General features: G+C 50.7%; 1 protein-coding gene across 2 annotated transcripts in view; it reads left to right on the top strand.

The window, feature by feature from the left end:
- The window catches only part of CD40 (CD40 molecule), a 114,446-nt gene that overhangs the window by 90,820 nt on the left and 8,107 nt on the right, over positions 1-15,519 (top strand). For both annotated transcript variants that reach the window (XM_069243532.1, XM_069243531.1), the window contains exon 8: positions 14,375-14,406. In XM_069243532.1, the coding sequence (XP_069099633.1) occupies positions 14,375-14,406 (32 nt within the window). The remainder of the gene's footprint in view (positions 1-14,374; positions 14,407-15,519) is intronic.

Below are 15,519 nucleotides of genomic sequence, written 5' to 3' on the forward strand. Positions count from 1 at the left end.
CCCCACTGCGCCTGCGTCAGTATGTGGCTGAAAGCTGCACAGCAGGGCTGATGGGGCTTGCCCACGCAGTGACGTCCCTGGCTTATCTCCTCCTCCACCAGAAGCCCTGATAGTAAACAGCCTGGAACGTTTTTTGTTCAGCCCGGGGTTCTGAAAACTTCATGTCACTCCAATATTATTCTCCACCCTTTCCTATTAACTCAAATGGTGGGGTGTGATCAGAAGGCTCTACGTACCAGAGGTCACATCTTATTAAAAGAATGTGGCATTGCGCAAAGAAAATCCCCTTTTCCTGCATTACAAGCAGCCTGTGGCAGAGAAATGGAATAAAAACAATAAATACTCCATCCAGGGCTCTCTGGGAGACAGGAGTGTGACCTGAAGACCTCAAGTCATAAATATACCAAAGACAACCCTGCACACAAGAAAGTTGGAGCTCTATCTTTTTTACAGACAATAAGAAAAAAATCTGTTCTCTCAGCTCTCCTCTCCTATCACTGCCTCTGTAGGTGATTTCGTCTCTCAAAGTCAGCAATGGTTCCAGTAATTTATCATGGCTAGTTATTGTTTTATTTCTTCTGCAGACTAATGACGTGATATGTCATATTAAACATGTAATCTGCAGCTCAAATAAACGTGTACCTTTTATCACTGAAACTGCCGGATACTGGATGGGTGAGGCAATGTGTGTTTGTTTGAATGTGTTTGCAGGGCTTGACAGAGTGGCTGAGAAAATGTAGGTGTCTGTGTATAAGAGTTGTGTGAATGGCAGTGGATGACAATGTGGATGGGTAAATGGGTAGGTGACCAAAGGCAGTGGGTGAGTAGGTGAATGGAAATACGTGGGTAGGGAGGCTCTCTCACAAGGTGCAATTCCGTCTTGTATTTTTGCCCCACAACTGCTTTCAGTCACCAGCCACCACTAGTGATGGATATCCCGACCGCCGTATTGCGATCCTATTATATCCTATCGAGATCGTAATACGGCGGACGGAAAATCGGCGCTCTCGGCACTCCTGGCAAACTCAGCGTTTTTGGATCAGAGGTAGAGGGGGAGCAGCTCGGCTCTGGCCTGGCTCGTGCCTCCTTCTGATGATTTGGCCCACCATTTGCGGTCGGCGATGGCGGGTGAGTAGCCTGGCCCCAGCCCTTTGCGCTGTGCTCCAATCCGCTCCAGTACCCGCACCCACACCCGCATTGCCTCGGCTGGGGGAAGAGGTGGGGGACGGAGGTGGCCGAAACCAGTGAGACCCCTGAGTTCCTAGAAGGAATAACTCTGGGAAGGGGACAGAAGACGACGCTCCACACCGACATCAGCCACCAGAAAATTCCAACGGAAGCGACGGTGGCAAGCGGAGGTGTGCAGAGGCTTCCAGAAGCGGCAGAAAAGTGAGGATTGTTCGCCTGGAACCTAAAAGACAATAAGGTTTATGCTGAGATACATAGACATATTTTCTGATTTATAACAGTAGCAGGCATTCGTAAGTGCTGTGTGTGAAAGGGCTGACACTTCACTGGATGTCAGCAGCGCCGGGTGGCTCACAGCTGAGCAGGCGAGTGGCGAGAGCGGAGAGGAGCATGAGGAACGCAAGCAGGGCCGCAAGCCGGCTGGAAGGGCTGGGAAGTGCCCGCCGTCCGGCGTATCGTATTGCATCGCATCGCCTGTCGTTGGTCGTTCCTGCCGGAAAGTTATCTGTCCCCCAGTCGTTGCTACTAGTACACCCCGCGCACCAGTCCAGTTGAGGACCTTTCTCATTGTTTTATCAGGCTCCCGACTCTCCACGCGGCACGCTTGTTTTCGCCCACATCATTGGGAGGCGGATTGAGGCTCTGTCGGGTTAGCGCCTTGGGTCCGCCTCTTCGCCGTAGCAGTTAGCAGAGCACTCCTCCCGCCTGGGCCACCTTGAGGAGCCACCTTTCCCGCGGCCTCTCTCGCGGATTCCAACGTTATCGCGAGGGGGGCTAGGCCAGAGCCTAGCGGGCACTGCTCTTCGCTTTCCGCGGACTGTCCCTCGCTGACGCGGACTAGGCAGCGGTGAGCCAAGGAACACAGTTCATCGAGGAACTATGGGCAGCTGGAGGCTATTGCAGATCGGCGCTGGATGCCCATTAAGCTGTCCTTGTCTGGGTCAGCTGGAGAAAAAGTGGGTGAAATTTGTAAAGAGCGAGTCTGCCCTTTCGTGCCATGTTCAATCGTAAGTCAGCTGCATTAACCTCCTTGCGTCCTGACTGTGGGTACTCTTCACTATGACCTTGAAGAAGCTCCGTTCAGGTCGCCTTCTCCCAGGAAGATCTTGTTTGAAAACCAAATCTAACCCCATGCGGAACAAAACCAACTCGGCTCTCTTCCTGAAGGGACAACCGCAGAAGCATCTTCTTTCCTTCTGGGGTAAAGAGAACCCCTCATTGCCGGAATCTAAAGGTGAAGCTATTTCCATCGCATCCCCGGACTCAGAGTCCCTTGGAGGTCCTCCTAGGGAGTCCTCAGGGGGGCTATCAAGCGAGCCATCTCTGGCGGAAGCAAGCCAGAGAAGAGGAGCTGGGATCTTGGAGCAGGGCCCCATTGCCCCCCTTGCCGAGCCTACTGGATCTGTCCGGCCCTCTTGGAGCCAGTCGGGCCGCTGTACTTTCCCTCACTCTCTTCTGCCTGGTCAGTCGGTTCCCCTTCCAAAGCTGACCAGGATCCAAAAAACTCTCAGGAAAGTGCTGCCATCACTTCTTCAGCGTCTATTGCTATCGGACCCTGTGACTTCACTCTGCCGGCCATGGACCGAGATTTATTTCAGAGATACGGCCCCCAGGTAAAAGAATCCTTGAGTCCGCCAGCGATCTCTGGGTCCAAGGGCCTTCTGACCCCTACTGGTCTGGAGCTGTTTAACAGTACTCCGTCGTTACAAGACTCATTATACATTCAATCTCATTTGTCTGTGTCGCCGGCCCTGGATATCAGTGGAATTCAGCCCACTCCTCCTCTGGAATCGGAGGTTAAGCTCTCAGCTTCTTTGTTCAACTTGGAAAATCTCCTTGTTTCTATTCTAAAGCTCTTGGAGAAATCCGTAGGGGGCTCAGACTGTATCCTTGACTCTGTTACAGCAATTTTAGCGGAGATTACTAAAGACCAAAAGGAGGCTGTATCTCTCGACCCGACTCAACCTAACGTTGCTCCTAGGCAGTCTCTTGTCGACCAGAGGGCCCTCCGGGCTCCCCCCAGGGCGCCACAAAAAAGGCGCACGTTCATGGATGTAGGCACCCAAGCGGGGAGTTTTCAAGGCATTCGTCCTAGCGATGTAAAGCCACTACCGGCTAGCCCTGTGGACTTCATTCGATTTATCTTTGACTCTCCCGCACTGAAAGGCAATCACTTGGCACATTGCCATCAGCTCCCTGCGAAGGTGTTCCCCATCTTTGAAAGAGCAGTCAATCAAAAAAATGGGCCAACAATCTCCCCCTCCTTGCTATCCCCGGTAGAAGTACCTGAGCAGGGAACCGTCGCCAAAGGTGGGAAAAAACCTAAGAGATCGAAGAAACGAAACCGACGGATCAGCAGGAAAAAGAGAAGGAAAGTATTGTTCCCCGAAGTGATAATTGATGGGACAATCTCCCCCCGAACCCACATAGAGCCACACGCGATGCAGCCTAGTCCGCCCCCTCCACGTAGGCCCAACTCCACTAAAAGGGGTCCCGTAAGCATGCATTCAACCAACCTCTCTTCCATTCCAGCTCTGAACCCAACTGTTTCCCCATTTTTGCCCTCTAGACGGGAGACCATCCCTATTGAACCCTCTATCTCGTTGCCTAGGGAAGGAGCTCCCTCTACAAGCTATAACACGGATTCTCTGATTGTTGACTTTTTTCCCATTTTTGATGCCGATTTAATTCTTAATAGGTCCACCTTGTTAAGATGCTTTTCTGAATCCACCTTTCTGGAACACATCGCCAGCTACGATATTGACTTTGTTTCCCTACGAATGGTTAGTGGTGGTCTCAGGGCTAGGGTCGCCTTTCGCTCCCTGTACGCGGCGAACCTGGTCCTCTCTCACGCTGACTTTCTGCAGTGTCGGGGGATTGATGTAATCCCACTCTCACCCTACCCCGCTTTCGGAGGGGAAAAGATTGTGACTAAAAGCCCTGTGATACCCCAATCCCCGGTCTACTTCAAAGGCACTGATTTTCCCTTATACAGGTCTAGATTAGATCTACAGGCCCTCAAAGTATCCTTGATAGGGAAGGATAGACAGGTGCTATTGCGGGAGCCACAACACGCTCCGAATCTTCTAGCCACCTACGCCCTGGATGATTGGGGTTGGCTCTCAGGAGCCCTTGTGCAAGAACGGGGGTCCAGGGACTCACTCCAACCTTCTTCCTAATAGATGTTTAAAAATCATTTCCTGGAATGCTGCCGGTGTAAAATTTAGCATGGAAAAACTATCTTACCTCAGTACACTTAAACCGTATTTAATTTGTCTCCAGGAGACTTGGGCAGACACGGATCTATTGTGGGACAACTATTCTGTAGTCGATTGTAAGGCCTCTTCGTCTCAAAGAGGTCATGCTAAGGGGGGGTAGCTTGTCTACTGTCCAACTCTCTCAATTGGGATTATTCCTGCTATAAAGATCCCAGCAACCTCTTTATGGCACTTACGATCCATCTGCATAACATAACGCCAGGTCCTAATTCACTGCTTCTAATTAATGCTTATGTGCCCCCAGAGGCCGTATATGACTCTTTGTTAGAAAGGGTCTTTGTCTTTATTGAGGACTCCTTAGATACTGAGTTCCCTCCACTGATAGCACTAATGGGAGACTTAAATTGCAAAGTTTCCAATTTTGCCTTATGTCAAGTGCGCGATGTAGGGAGAGAAACAGCGCTGCGTATCCCAGATTGTGTTTTCCCCCCTCTAATTAAAACAAACAAAAGAGGTAAACTTCTCCTCAGACCTTCTTAAAAAAAAGACTGTATTATTGCTAATGGTAGGTCCACTTCGGACTACCCTGCCTCCTTCACACATATTTCTCTGTGGGGAAGGGCCATTCTGGACTACCTAGTACTTGGTTATTCCTCTTATTGTCTATTGGAAGATCTTAAGCTATTATGTTCTCCCTATAGCGATCATAGCCTGCTTTCTATTACTCTAGAAACCTCCATATTGTCACTAGACTCATGGAACTCTGGTGGGTTTACCCAGAATTTTTCTAATAAGACTAGAAGGACCCAATGGAATTTTAAGAGGATGGCGGGTGTCACTGAGATTTTAGCACCTGTAGTTGCTAACCTGACTAGTTGGGAGGGAATGGAGTTGCAATACTTCTCTGATCTCCTGATGCAATTGGTGGCTAACAACTTGTCTGGTGGACATAAAGTAGCCCGGAAAGCTATTCCCCGTGCATTGCTTGACCTAAACAGAGAAATAAATAACATGGTCAGGGCCCAGTTTCTAGTTTTTTCTGAGGAGAGGAAAATCAGGGTTGCTCTATTAAAAAGGAGAAAGAAGCGGATGAAGATCTGTCTTGCAAAAGAAGCGGGGGACAGGCTTTGGATTAAGCTCTGGGAAGCTGCTACAAAGGGCCAGGCTAAGCGTTTCTGGGCATTAGTGGGTCAAGGTTGTGGGTCTAGAATTCGCCCCCCCGTTGCAATCTCTGAAGCCTGATGGTTAGATTTCATCTCCTCCCTGTACGCTTCAAATGGGGTCGTAACTTTCCGGCTTCCAGAAATTCCAGGAACTCTCTCTTTTCCTCCCCCATCAATAAAAGAGATTGACTGTGCTATCGGTGAGATGCGCCCCTCCGCTGCAATGGGGCCAGATGAACTTCCTTTATCAGTTATTAAACAGGATAGGAGCTCTTGGTCTAAAATCTTACATGTGGTCTTTAGTAGATGTTTCCATTCCAGGTTTATTCCTCCCTCGTCGGTCAGCAGTATAATTGTACCCTTATTAAAAAAGGGTGATCGATCTTGTCCTGGCAATTATCGCCAGATTGCCCTCCTTGATGCGGTGGGAAAAGTTTTTACCAAATGCCTACTTTCTAGACTTATGTCTTGGGCGGAGGAGAATAACATCATCCCCTTGGAACAATCTGGATTCAGGCGCAAACATAGTACTCTAGATAACATCTTGGTGCTGCAAACTATTACTGAATAATATGTAAAACTGAGAGGTGGGGTTGTTTATGCCGCTTTCATAGACTTCTCCACGGCTTTCGATAAAGTAGACAGAGATCTTTTATGGACTAAGCTATGCAGCTTGGGGATACCTTTACCACTCCTGGAGTTTAAAAAAAAATAATATTTATATTAACATTTTGTTGTTTTACATTTGTATGTCTATTCAAGGTAATCTTTTGCGCTCGTTATACATGATCATTAAACAAACCGCATTTGTGGTATACATTCCTTGTGCTTCCTTGTATATTTCTTTGGTACTCCCATTATCATTTATGCGTTCGTCGGACCTTAACTCTCGTGATCTAACCCTATTGACAAGCTGTGCTGTGTTCTCCGTTGTCCTGCCGTATTAATTTGTGTCATGCATATAAACAATAAGCCTAAACTCGTTCTAAGCTATAACTTGGAGGAGAAAACATAAGGAAGAAAAGAACGATATAAAGGAAAAGAAAAGAAGAAAAAAGATGGAAAGGGAAAGGGGGGAGGGGAAAAGGGTATATAAACTAAACAGAAGGACAGCTTTATAGCATTGTGTGGGTGAGATTTGTGGCTGATAACATTTAAGGAACTAAGTCATAGCAACATAAATGAAAAGTCCATGCCCGGGGTGCACCAGTGTATGAGGGGGATAGCAGTCCACTCACTCCATCCCCCATCACTTGTGGTATTGTGGCAGATGGCGGCTCGTTTGTCTCTATTTCGCGTTCCTCTATGCAGACCATACAGTATATCAGTTCGGACAACCTAGAGCACCACTTAGGAACTTCCTCCTCGGGTCTACCTCGTAGAATGTGTTAACCCTCTCCCACTCCTACTTCGGTGTTTGCTGCTCTCTTGGATAGCCCATCCCAGTTCGTCACTAGGTCTTCCCAGGCCGGGGCAATAGGAACCTGTCGGATGCCCTTGGCCTCCTTAGCCTTCAGAACTTGCAGTTCAGCCCTGGACCATTTCGTAACATCCCTTTTCCAGTCAGCCAGCGAGGGGTGGACGGAGGCCCTCCAGCCCTTTGAGATCAGTCTTTTATAAAGGGCCAGAGTTAGGTCCAGGAAACGCCCTCTTACTTTCCCCTTTAACACAGTCGGCCTGAGACCCAATAAGCACAGGTCCGGGGTGGGCCGCATCTCCGCTCCAAATAACTGAGATAGGACAGCCAGTACCTCCCTCCAACCACCCTGGAGAACTGAGCACCCCCACACCACATGGTCAAAGTCCGCTTCTCCCCCCCAGCATCTCAGGTATGTCCTGGGGGCCCCCCGTATATTCGGAATAGTCGGTGTGGTGTGAGGTACGTCCTGTGTAGGTAATTGTATTGGATGTATCTTAACCGTGCGTTACGAGAAATCACCCGGGGGTAAGCCAGTGCTTTGTTCCATTCTGAGTCAGAAAGTTCCCGCCCGATCGTGCCTCGCCACCGCTCCCTCAAGGGTTGCAAAGGATCTAATACGGTAGATTTTGGCTACCAGATGGGGTTCCTCTCCCGATGTCAGCAGGAGGTGCAGTACCCCATGGGCTGTGGGCTCCGCATTTATCATGCACCAGTGGTACTTCAGAGTTTGAATCAGCCTCCCGAAGAGCAGGAACTGACCCCGGGGAACACCCACTTCCGATAGGTCAGAGAATCCCCTCAGTACTCCCCCCTCAAAGAGCCCACCCACTGTCTCAATCCCTGCTCTCGTCCATGGGCCAAGCCCCAGATTTCCCTATCCCTTCCCCCCAGACTCCAGAGCCAGTGCCGAAAGCGGTAAAGCCGGAGAATAAGGGGGGCCCACTCCTACTCTTTTCGTACACCTCTTCAAGTATGCCAATGCGACACTCATCATTATGTTGTTTCCAGGTAGGGCTATTTTCCTGTCTGTCATACGTGCCACAATCCATGCCGTATCCATTATCCCCTGGGCTGTACATAGGTCCAGGTGTCCTCTGCCCGCCAGCCAGCTGGACACCCACTGTAATTGGAATGCCAAGTAATAAGCCTCAAAGTCAGGGGCACCCAGTCCTCCCATATGGGTCGGTCTACAGAGGGTCGTAAGTGCAGTGCGTCTACGACCATCGTCCCAAATTAGTTCCCTTAGCAGCATGTTCAAGTCACGGAACCATGATGGGGGGATCAGCAGTAGTAAGTTAACAAATTAGTAGAGGAGTCGGGGAAGCATAATCATTTTGGACAGCGCCACTCTGGCCATTACTGATAACTTCAGAGAGAGCCAGAACCCAACCGAGGACCTCAGGGATCGAAGCGCCCTGCCAAGATTACCCTCTCTGAGATCTGCCAACTCGTGGAATATCTGAATACCCAGGTACTTGAAGGTCCGTGGGGCCCAGTTCACATCTGACGGGCATGTTGCTGGACGTGCGCAACCAGGTGTCAAGGGAAACACATACGTTTTGCCGCGGTTTAGGCGCAGTCCAGAAACTTCACCGAAGTCCTCTAAAACCCTTAGGGCCCAGGGGAGACCATTAGCACCGTCCTTAAGATAAATTAGTATGTCGTCAGCGTACAGGGAGACAATGTGTTCAGTTGGCCCCCATACCACCCCCCTTCCCGTTCCCTCCCCCTGCAATCGGCCGCAAGGGGCTCAATCGCCAGGGCAAACAGAAGTGGGGAAAGGCGGCACCCCTGTCTGGTTCCGCGAAACACCGGGTATGTTCTGGAGATTGTTCTGCCCGTCTTCACTCTTGCCAGTGGGGACAAGTACAGTAGGTCCACCCATCTTACCCAGTTCTCCCCCAGGCCCATTTTCAACATCACCGACCTCAGGTAGTCCCACCTAATCGAATCAAAAGCCTTCTCGAAATCCACCGCCAACAGGAACCCCGCCGGCGGTTTCAATTCTTTGGGCATGTGTAAGATGGAGAAAATACGTCTAAGATTCAAGGAGGTGCTGCGACCAGGAATGAAGCCATTTTGGTCAGCATGTATCAGCATGGGCATATGGAGAAGCAGTCGGTCGGCCAAGATCCTGCTGAGGATCTTTAAGTCGCTGTTCAGCATTGATAACGGGCGGAAGTCGGCCACCGAGGCTTCCTTGTTGGTAGTCTTAGGGAGTGGCACTACCAGTGCCTCGCGCAGCATGCCTGGCAACTCTCTGCTCTGTACTGCTTCCACGTACATCTCCGCCAAACTGGGAACTAGCAAGGATTTATATTTTTTGTAGAAATCCATAGGAAGACCGTCTGTGCCAGGGGTCTTCCCGGGGGACAGCTGTGCTATGGTGTCATTAATCTCTTCCGCGGTCACCGACCCCCCTAGGTTGTCCCTGTCCTCTAGTCTCAGTACCTGGAGCGGGGTCTGCAGCAAATAATTGTCAAATGTCGCTGGCTCCAGGTTGCCAGGTCTCCTATACAGGTGCGTGTAATAATCTCTGAATGCGTCATTGATGAGGCCTGGGCTAAGTCTGCGATTTCCCTCTCTGTCCAATACACTTGTGATGGGTTCACTGTCCCCACCCGGGTGCACCAGCCATGCTAGAAGCTTACCCGACCTCCCCTCCTCTGATTGTAGGGATGCCAGGTATTTTTGCGTGTTATGACATCTGAGCTTTTCTTCAGCCTGGGAGTGTTCCCTGCGGGCACGGCTATATTCTTCATCCCCTTGTGCTACAAGGCCCTGTCTTAGTTCCCCCTTGTGTATGACCTTCTCTAGGGCAGTAAGCTCCTTTTCTAGCGTTTTCCTCACCCCCGCCGACTGCCAGAGGCAGAAACCCCTCGTCACCACCTTGAGTGTCTCCCACTCCACTGCCCTGGAGGGGGTGGATCCCTTGTTAATTTCGATGTGTTCTGAAAGATGGCTTCGCAGCGCCTCTCTGTACGCCTGATCTTCAAGTGCAGCGGGGGCCAGCCTCCATGATGGTATGGGGGGTCTGTCCTGTGACACCCTCAAGGTCAACAGTAATGGATTATGATCCGAAATTGTGCAGGCGAGGTATTCAGAATGTGTCACACCTCGAGCCAGACCCGGGGTGCAGGCCATCCTGTCAATTCTGGTGTGCACCCGGTGGAGGCCCGAGTAATACGAGTAGTCCCTGACGGTCGGGTGCTGCACCCGCCAGACATCCACTAATCCCCATGCGTTCAGCCACTCGGTCAGGCTTTGTGCTATCTTAATTGATGTTGCTCCTAGTAGTGGCGGGGTGGACCTATCCAAGTTTATATCTAGTACTGCGTTGAAGTCCCCTCCTATTAGTACCTCCCCTGTGTGTTGGCAGGTGAGGTGTCGTGATAAGCCCGTCATGAATGAAACCTGGTCTTGATTAGGGGCATAGATGCAACTCATGACTAATGGAGTCCCATGTAGCTTCCCTTCTAGTATCACAAACCTGCCCTCTTTGTCTATGTTTGAGGCTTCAATTGTCAGAGGGACTCCCGCTCTGATCCATATCAGTACGCCCCTTGCATAAGCTGAATACTCCGTAGCAAACACCTGCCCCCTCCACCTCTGCCTTAGTTTCTCTCCCTCTCCCGGGGCCAGGTGGGTCTCCTGTAACATTGCTACCTGCACCCCCCTTCTCTTTAGGAATGATAGTATTCTATGTCTTTTGGCCGGAGTGCCCATCCCCCTGACATTCCAGGTTATGAAATTGTAGTCTGCCATTTTGTTCTTAGAGCCTGACAATTGGGGGCCTGGTGCGCCCGGGATTCTAATTGACCCCCTCCTGTGCTCGTTCCTGTATTGTGGTCAGATTTCACTACCCATGCTGTCGATTTAACTCTTAACTGTAAACCCAAACTCCCCAGCCCCAGGGCACCTCCGGAACTATAGGTTGCCCAGTTAACTGTGCAATAATGCAACTTTTCCAAACATATAACTGCAGTACTCGCCAGCCAAGCCAGACAGGCGAGAGATAAGGTCAGGGGGAGCGGCCAGGTCCGGAGGGGCCTCTCGTTCATTCAGCGTGCCATGTCTCCGGGCGCCTCCACACGGCCGGGCTATCCGAGTTCGTCGGCTGTCTGCGGGGTCACCTTCGGTGCTCGAGACGGGCTCCCCGAGTCTCCGGCAGAGGACACCATTGTGTTGTCGGACTCTTCTTCTGAGCCCTCACGGGGGGACACCTCACCCCCCACTCGGGCCGCCGCCTCCAGGGCCGCCCTTCTGCCCGTTTCTCTCTGCGTTTCGTTGGAGCCAGCCGTGGACGATCTCTGGACCTCTTCCCCCTCGGGGTACGGCGGGTCCCTCTCGCTCCAGTGTTCACGTGCGCAGGTCGCATCGTTTGGGACCTGTGCCTCTCGAGCCAATCCCATGCCTCCTCCGGGGATTGGAAGAATGTGGTCTTTCCCTCTACGATCACTCTCAGGCTTGCTGGGTATAGGAGCGAGTACTGAATCCCCTCATCTCGTAATGCTCTTTTTACCGCTAGGAATGAGGCTCGTCTGTTCTGGACCTCCAGAGTGAAGTCCGGGAATAATGTCACTTCCCCATTTGCTACTTTAAACGGGCCCAACTCTCTGGCTTTCTGTAGGAGAATGTCCCTGTCCTTGTAGTGCAGAAGTTTAGCGATTACAGCATGGGGGGGTCTGCCAGGAGCAAGAGGACTCAACGTTACGCGGTGGGCCGTTCCAGCGTGTAGTAGGGAGTCAGGCATCCCGGTGCAACCACCGTGCTCATCCATTTCTCCAGGAATTCCACCATGTTCACATCTTCGGTCCCTTCGGGGAGGCCCACCAGGTGTACGTTGTTCCTCCTGTTTCTCCCCTCCTCATCTTCCGCACGTTGTTCAAGTCTTGCAACTCTGTCGGACAGGGAGGTTACTTCCGCCGCCATGTCTTTCTGCCTCGGTGCGATGTCCGCCAGCGTGGTTTCCGTTTCTTTGACTCTGTCAGCCAGTTTATGATGTTCAGCTCTCAGGAGTCCCACCTCAATCGCGACTTGGTTGATGTCTCGTTGCAATGTTGACTTTGTGTCCTCTATGGCCCCCAGTATCTTGTTTAGGGTGTCTTGAACTTTGGTATGTGATTGGTTCAACGAGTCCACTTCACCATCCCCGGGCGGTGTCAGGGGGTCCATGGCTCTGCTCTTGTTTCGGCCCTTAGGGGGCATCGGTCCAACAAGGGGGTGTACCCTGGGGGGGTCCGGCAATCGACCCGCGAATTACCGTATGAATCGTCACTGAGTCTGCCCCCTTGTTCGGTCTCCGCAGCTTTGACTTCTGTTCGCAGGCGCCGCAGGCCGAGCTCCAGGCGCTCCACCGCCCGCACCCGGTGTTCAGTTCGAGGGACAGGGGGCTCTACTGTAGCCGATCGTGGCCGATTGCCACCTGTGGCTGTACTGGCTCCTCTGCCAGCTCCCGCTATCGGGGCTCGCCCCACCAGCCGGAGTCAGGCGTGCGCCACAGCTGGGGTCTGGCCGTCCCCCCGCTCGGGGCACCCACCCCTTCTCCAGCGGTTCTTCTGCACCCGTGGCCGTTCTCCCGCACTTGCCCAATGCCGACACTCAGTGGCCGGCGATGCCCCAGGATGTCCGGGAAATCCATGGTTCTTCCTTGTTGGCCCCCAATCAGGAGCTCCATGCTGACTGCGCCTCTCCTGAGGCGTGAAGTAGGGGGTCTCGCACCCCCTCCCAGCGACCCCACAGGTGATCTCTGGGGGGCCTGCCGGCTGCTCTGCCGCCGCGGCTCCCCGGTCCTCCACTCGGGCCCAAGTCAGCGTTCCCGGGCCGGCCCCAGTGAAGACAGGGCCGCGCCCGCTCCTCCGGATTTAATTAAATAAAGCGCCCGCTGGGGAGCTGGAGCCGCAAGCCTCCACTCGTTTCGGACGGCTCCGCGCTGCACACAGCAGTTGTGCCCGCCGTGGCTCCCCGGTGCTCCACTCGGGCCCAAGTCAGCGTTCCCGGGCCGGCCCCAGTGAAGACAGGGCCGCGCCCGCTCCTCCGGATTTAATTAAATAAAGCGCCCGCTGGGGAGAGGTCCCTCCAGGACCCCCAGTGCCTCACAGGCTCACTGGGTCCCGCAGTCAGGCCGCTGGATCTGGCCGCTGCCGTCGCCGCACGCGTGCCGCTCTTTCTGCTCCCGCCGCGGCTTTAAGGGAGAGGAGGAGCCGCAAGCCTCCACTCGTTTCGGACGGCTCCGCGCTGCACACAGCAGTTGTGGCTGGATAAATGTAAACGGTCTTATTTGGGACGCACTCACACGCATTGTTAAGAAAAATACCAACACAATTGTGCACTAATTCGATATATTTATTTTTAGAAGAAATTGGAGTTTTAGATGCTGAAATGGAAAGATTCACATTTGATTGGTTAACACCCACCCCAACAAGTATGTCTTTGCCAAACCGAATTTAGGGTTAGATTTACAAATAAATTATGCAACTCAGAGCAGCAAACAAAGTTGCAGCGCTGCACTGTTGTATCACTTGGAGAAAGCAGAACTGTGCTATATCCTGAAAGAAATGGTGCAGTTCTGCACTCTCCATGCACTGGTGCACTTTGTGCTGTCTAGGGCCAATGCGGGCACCCTTGTGCTACAATGCTGAGGTATCTGTGTTGTGGTCAGGATAGTTTTTGTGCAGGAAGGGGTACCTTCCTTCACAAAAACTATCCTTTGAGGCTATTTCCTTTTTGTATGTGTGCTGCAGAATGCATTATGCACTCAAGGGCAAGTAATACAGTAAATAAATACATTTCTGCTTGTTATACCAGCCGTAGGCAGGCACACCATTTTTGCCCAAATGCGTGTCTAAAAGTCTTTGTAGATATGGGTTTGTATCAAAATCCATTAATGGGTGTGCGGGCACGCCCATGCACCTCCCGTGGAACACCTCCCTATTGCAAAGTTATGCACGGGAGCGTTGTGTTGATTTTCTTTAAATAAACAGCAAAAATAGCCAGTTGCATTTCTTTGTAAATACCAAAAATGTTTTTGTGTCGCTGTGCACTAAAAAATTACATACACGATGCAAAACCTTTGGAAATCAAGGCCTTCGTTTTTTGGTAGGTGCTTTGGCAATCGATTCAATTATTAAAGTATGAATACACTACAGTTAATCACTCACTACCATCAATAACCTAAAACCCAGTTAATTTGCTTTCTTTCTCTCCCAATTACTTAGACCCCTGGATAAGTCAGTTGCCCAACTGCCAAATTATTTTGCCTTTTAACCACATGCACTGATGAATTTGGGTCACAGGATGCTCACCAGCGGCTGGGATTTGTCACCTGTTAGGGAATGTATTCAAAGTATCCTTGATGGTTACTTTTCACTATTTTTCTTTTTCAGGGCAATGCATGGCGAAAACCATGAAGAACCCGGTAAGTGGTCTTAAGAAGTGCCAGTATACAGTATATGTAGACTCATTTCCACACCAGCCAGTGCCAAGTCGTACCTATCAGCAAATGCCCTGACAATCATTAGCAAGTCCCCCACCAAACTGAACCCTACACGTTGTCATTCATTAAAAAGCCCATTTAGAATCAACAGTGTGATCTATGCAGGTCAGTAACAGCATCCACCGACTAGAAGCATTCACCCTGCCTGTCAATAATAATTGCCCCACCATTTACTGGCAGAACCCAAACTAATCAATAATAAGCATCCTTTCAAAATTAGTGGAGAAATCAAAATAAATTGACAGGCACCCTGCCTGTCACAATGACTCCTGCCAACCAATAGGAGATGGGTTAGCAAAGATCAATATGAAACCTGCAACCAATATCAATTATGATGTTAGTCCCTTCTATTCCACCAATCAGGAGCATCTAGTGGTGGACGATAAGTGGCTTAGACTCACTCGGTCAATAAAGGTGCTGTACTTCTTCGGTTCTTGCAACCTTTCATAGTATGATTGTTAAATTATCTTCCTCCTTTTTTACCTATCATTTTTCTGACCAGTAGCAGCAAGAACCATGGGCTCCCTCTTTAAACTTCAGTAACTAAGGAAGATACTTCTGTTTGTGCCTGGCCAGCTATATTCAGCATTACTTAATCATGGACAACAGAATCAGTTAATCTGCCCACGGATTTCCAAATCCAGCCCATTATGAATGGGGCTCAAGAAACTTGGTTGGCCTCACTTAAACATATCTTTGGAATAAGACCTTATGTATGTTCCCAAGATAGAGCTGTGGTCTCCTGAAATCCCTGGGTATAAAATTTAACCGTCGGAGGGGACTCGGACACTTTCGGTCTCAATTAGCGTAATTACTTGTTAATACTTGATCAAATCATTCATACTTTACGTGGCTTTTAAGTTACTTCTTCAGGATCTTCTTGATCTGCTGTGTGGGCCTCCATTACTTACTGGTTCCCTCTGTATCTGTTAGTGGTTATGGCACAGATTTATCAAAATGTAAAGAAGCGCAATGCAGCGAGACAAATTGCTGCACTGTGCTGCGTGACAGGGAGAGAGCAGGAATGTGCTATAT

Source organism: Pleurodeles waltl, chromosome 7 (genome assembly GCF_031143425.1).
Source record: "Pleurodeles waltl isolate 20211129_DDA chromosome 7, aPleWal1.hap1.20221129, whole genome shotgun sequence".
NCBI classification, from domain to species: Eukaryota; Metazoa; Chordata; class Amphibia; order Caudata; family Salamandridae; genus Pleurodeles; species Pleurodeles waltl.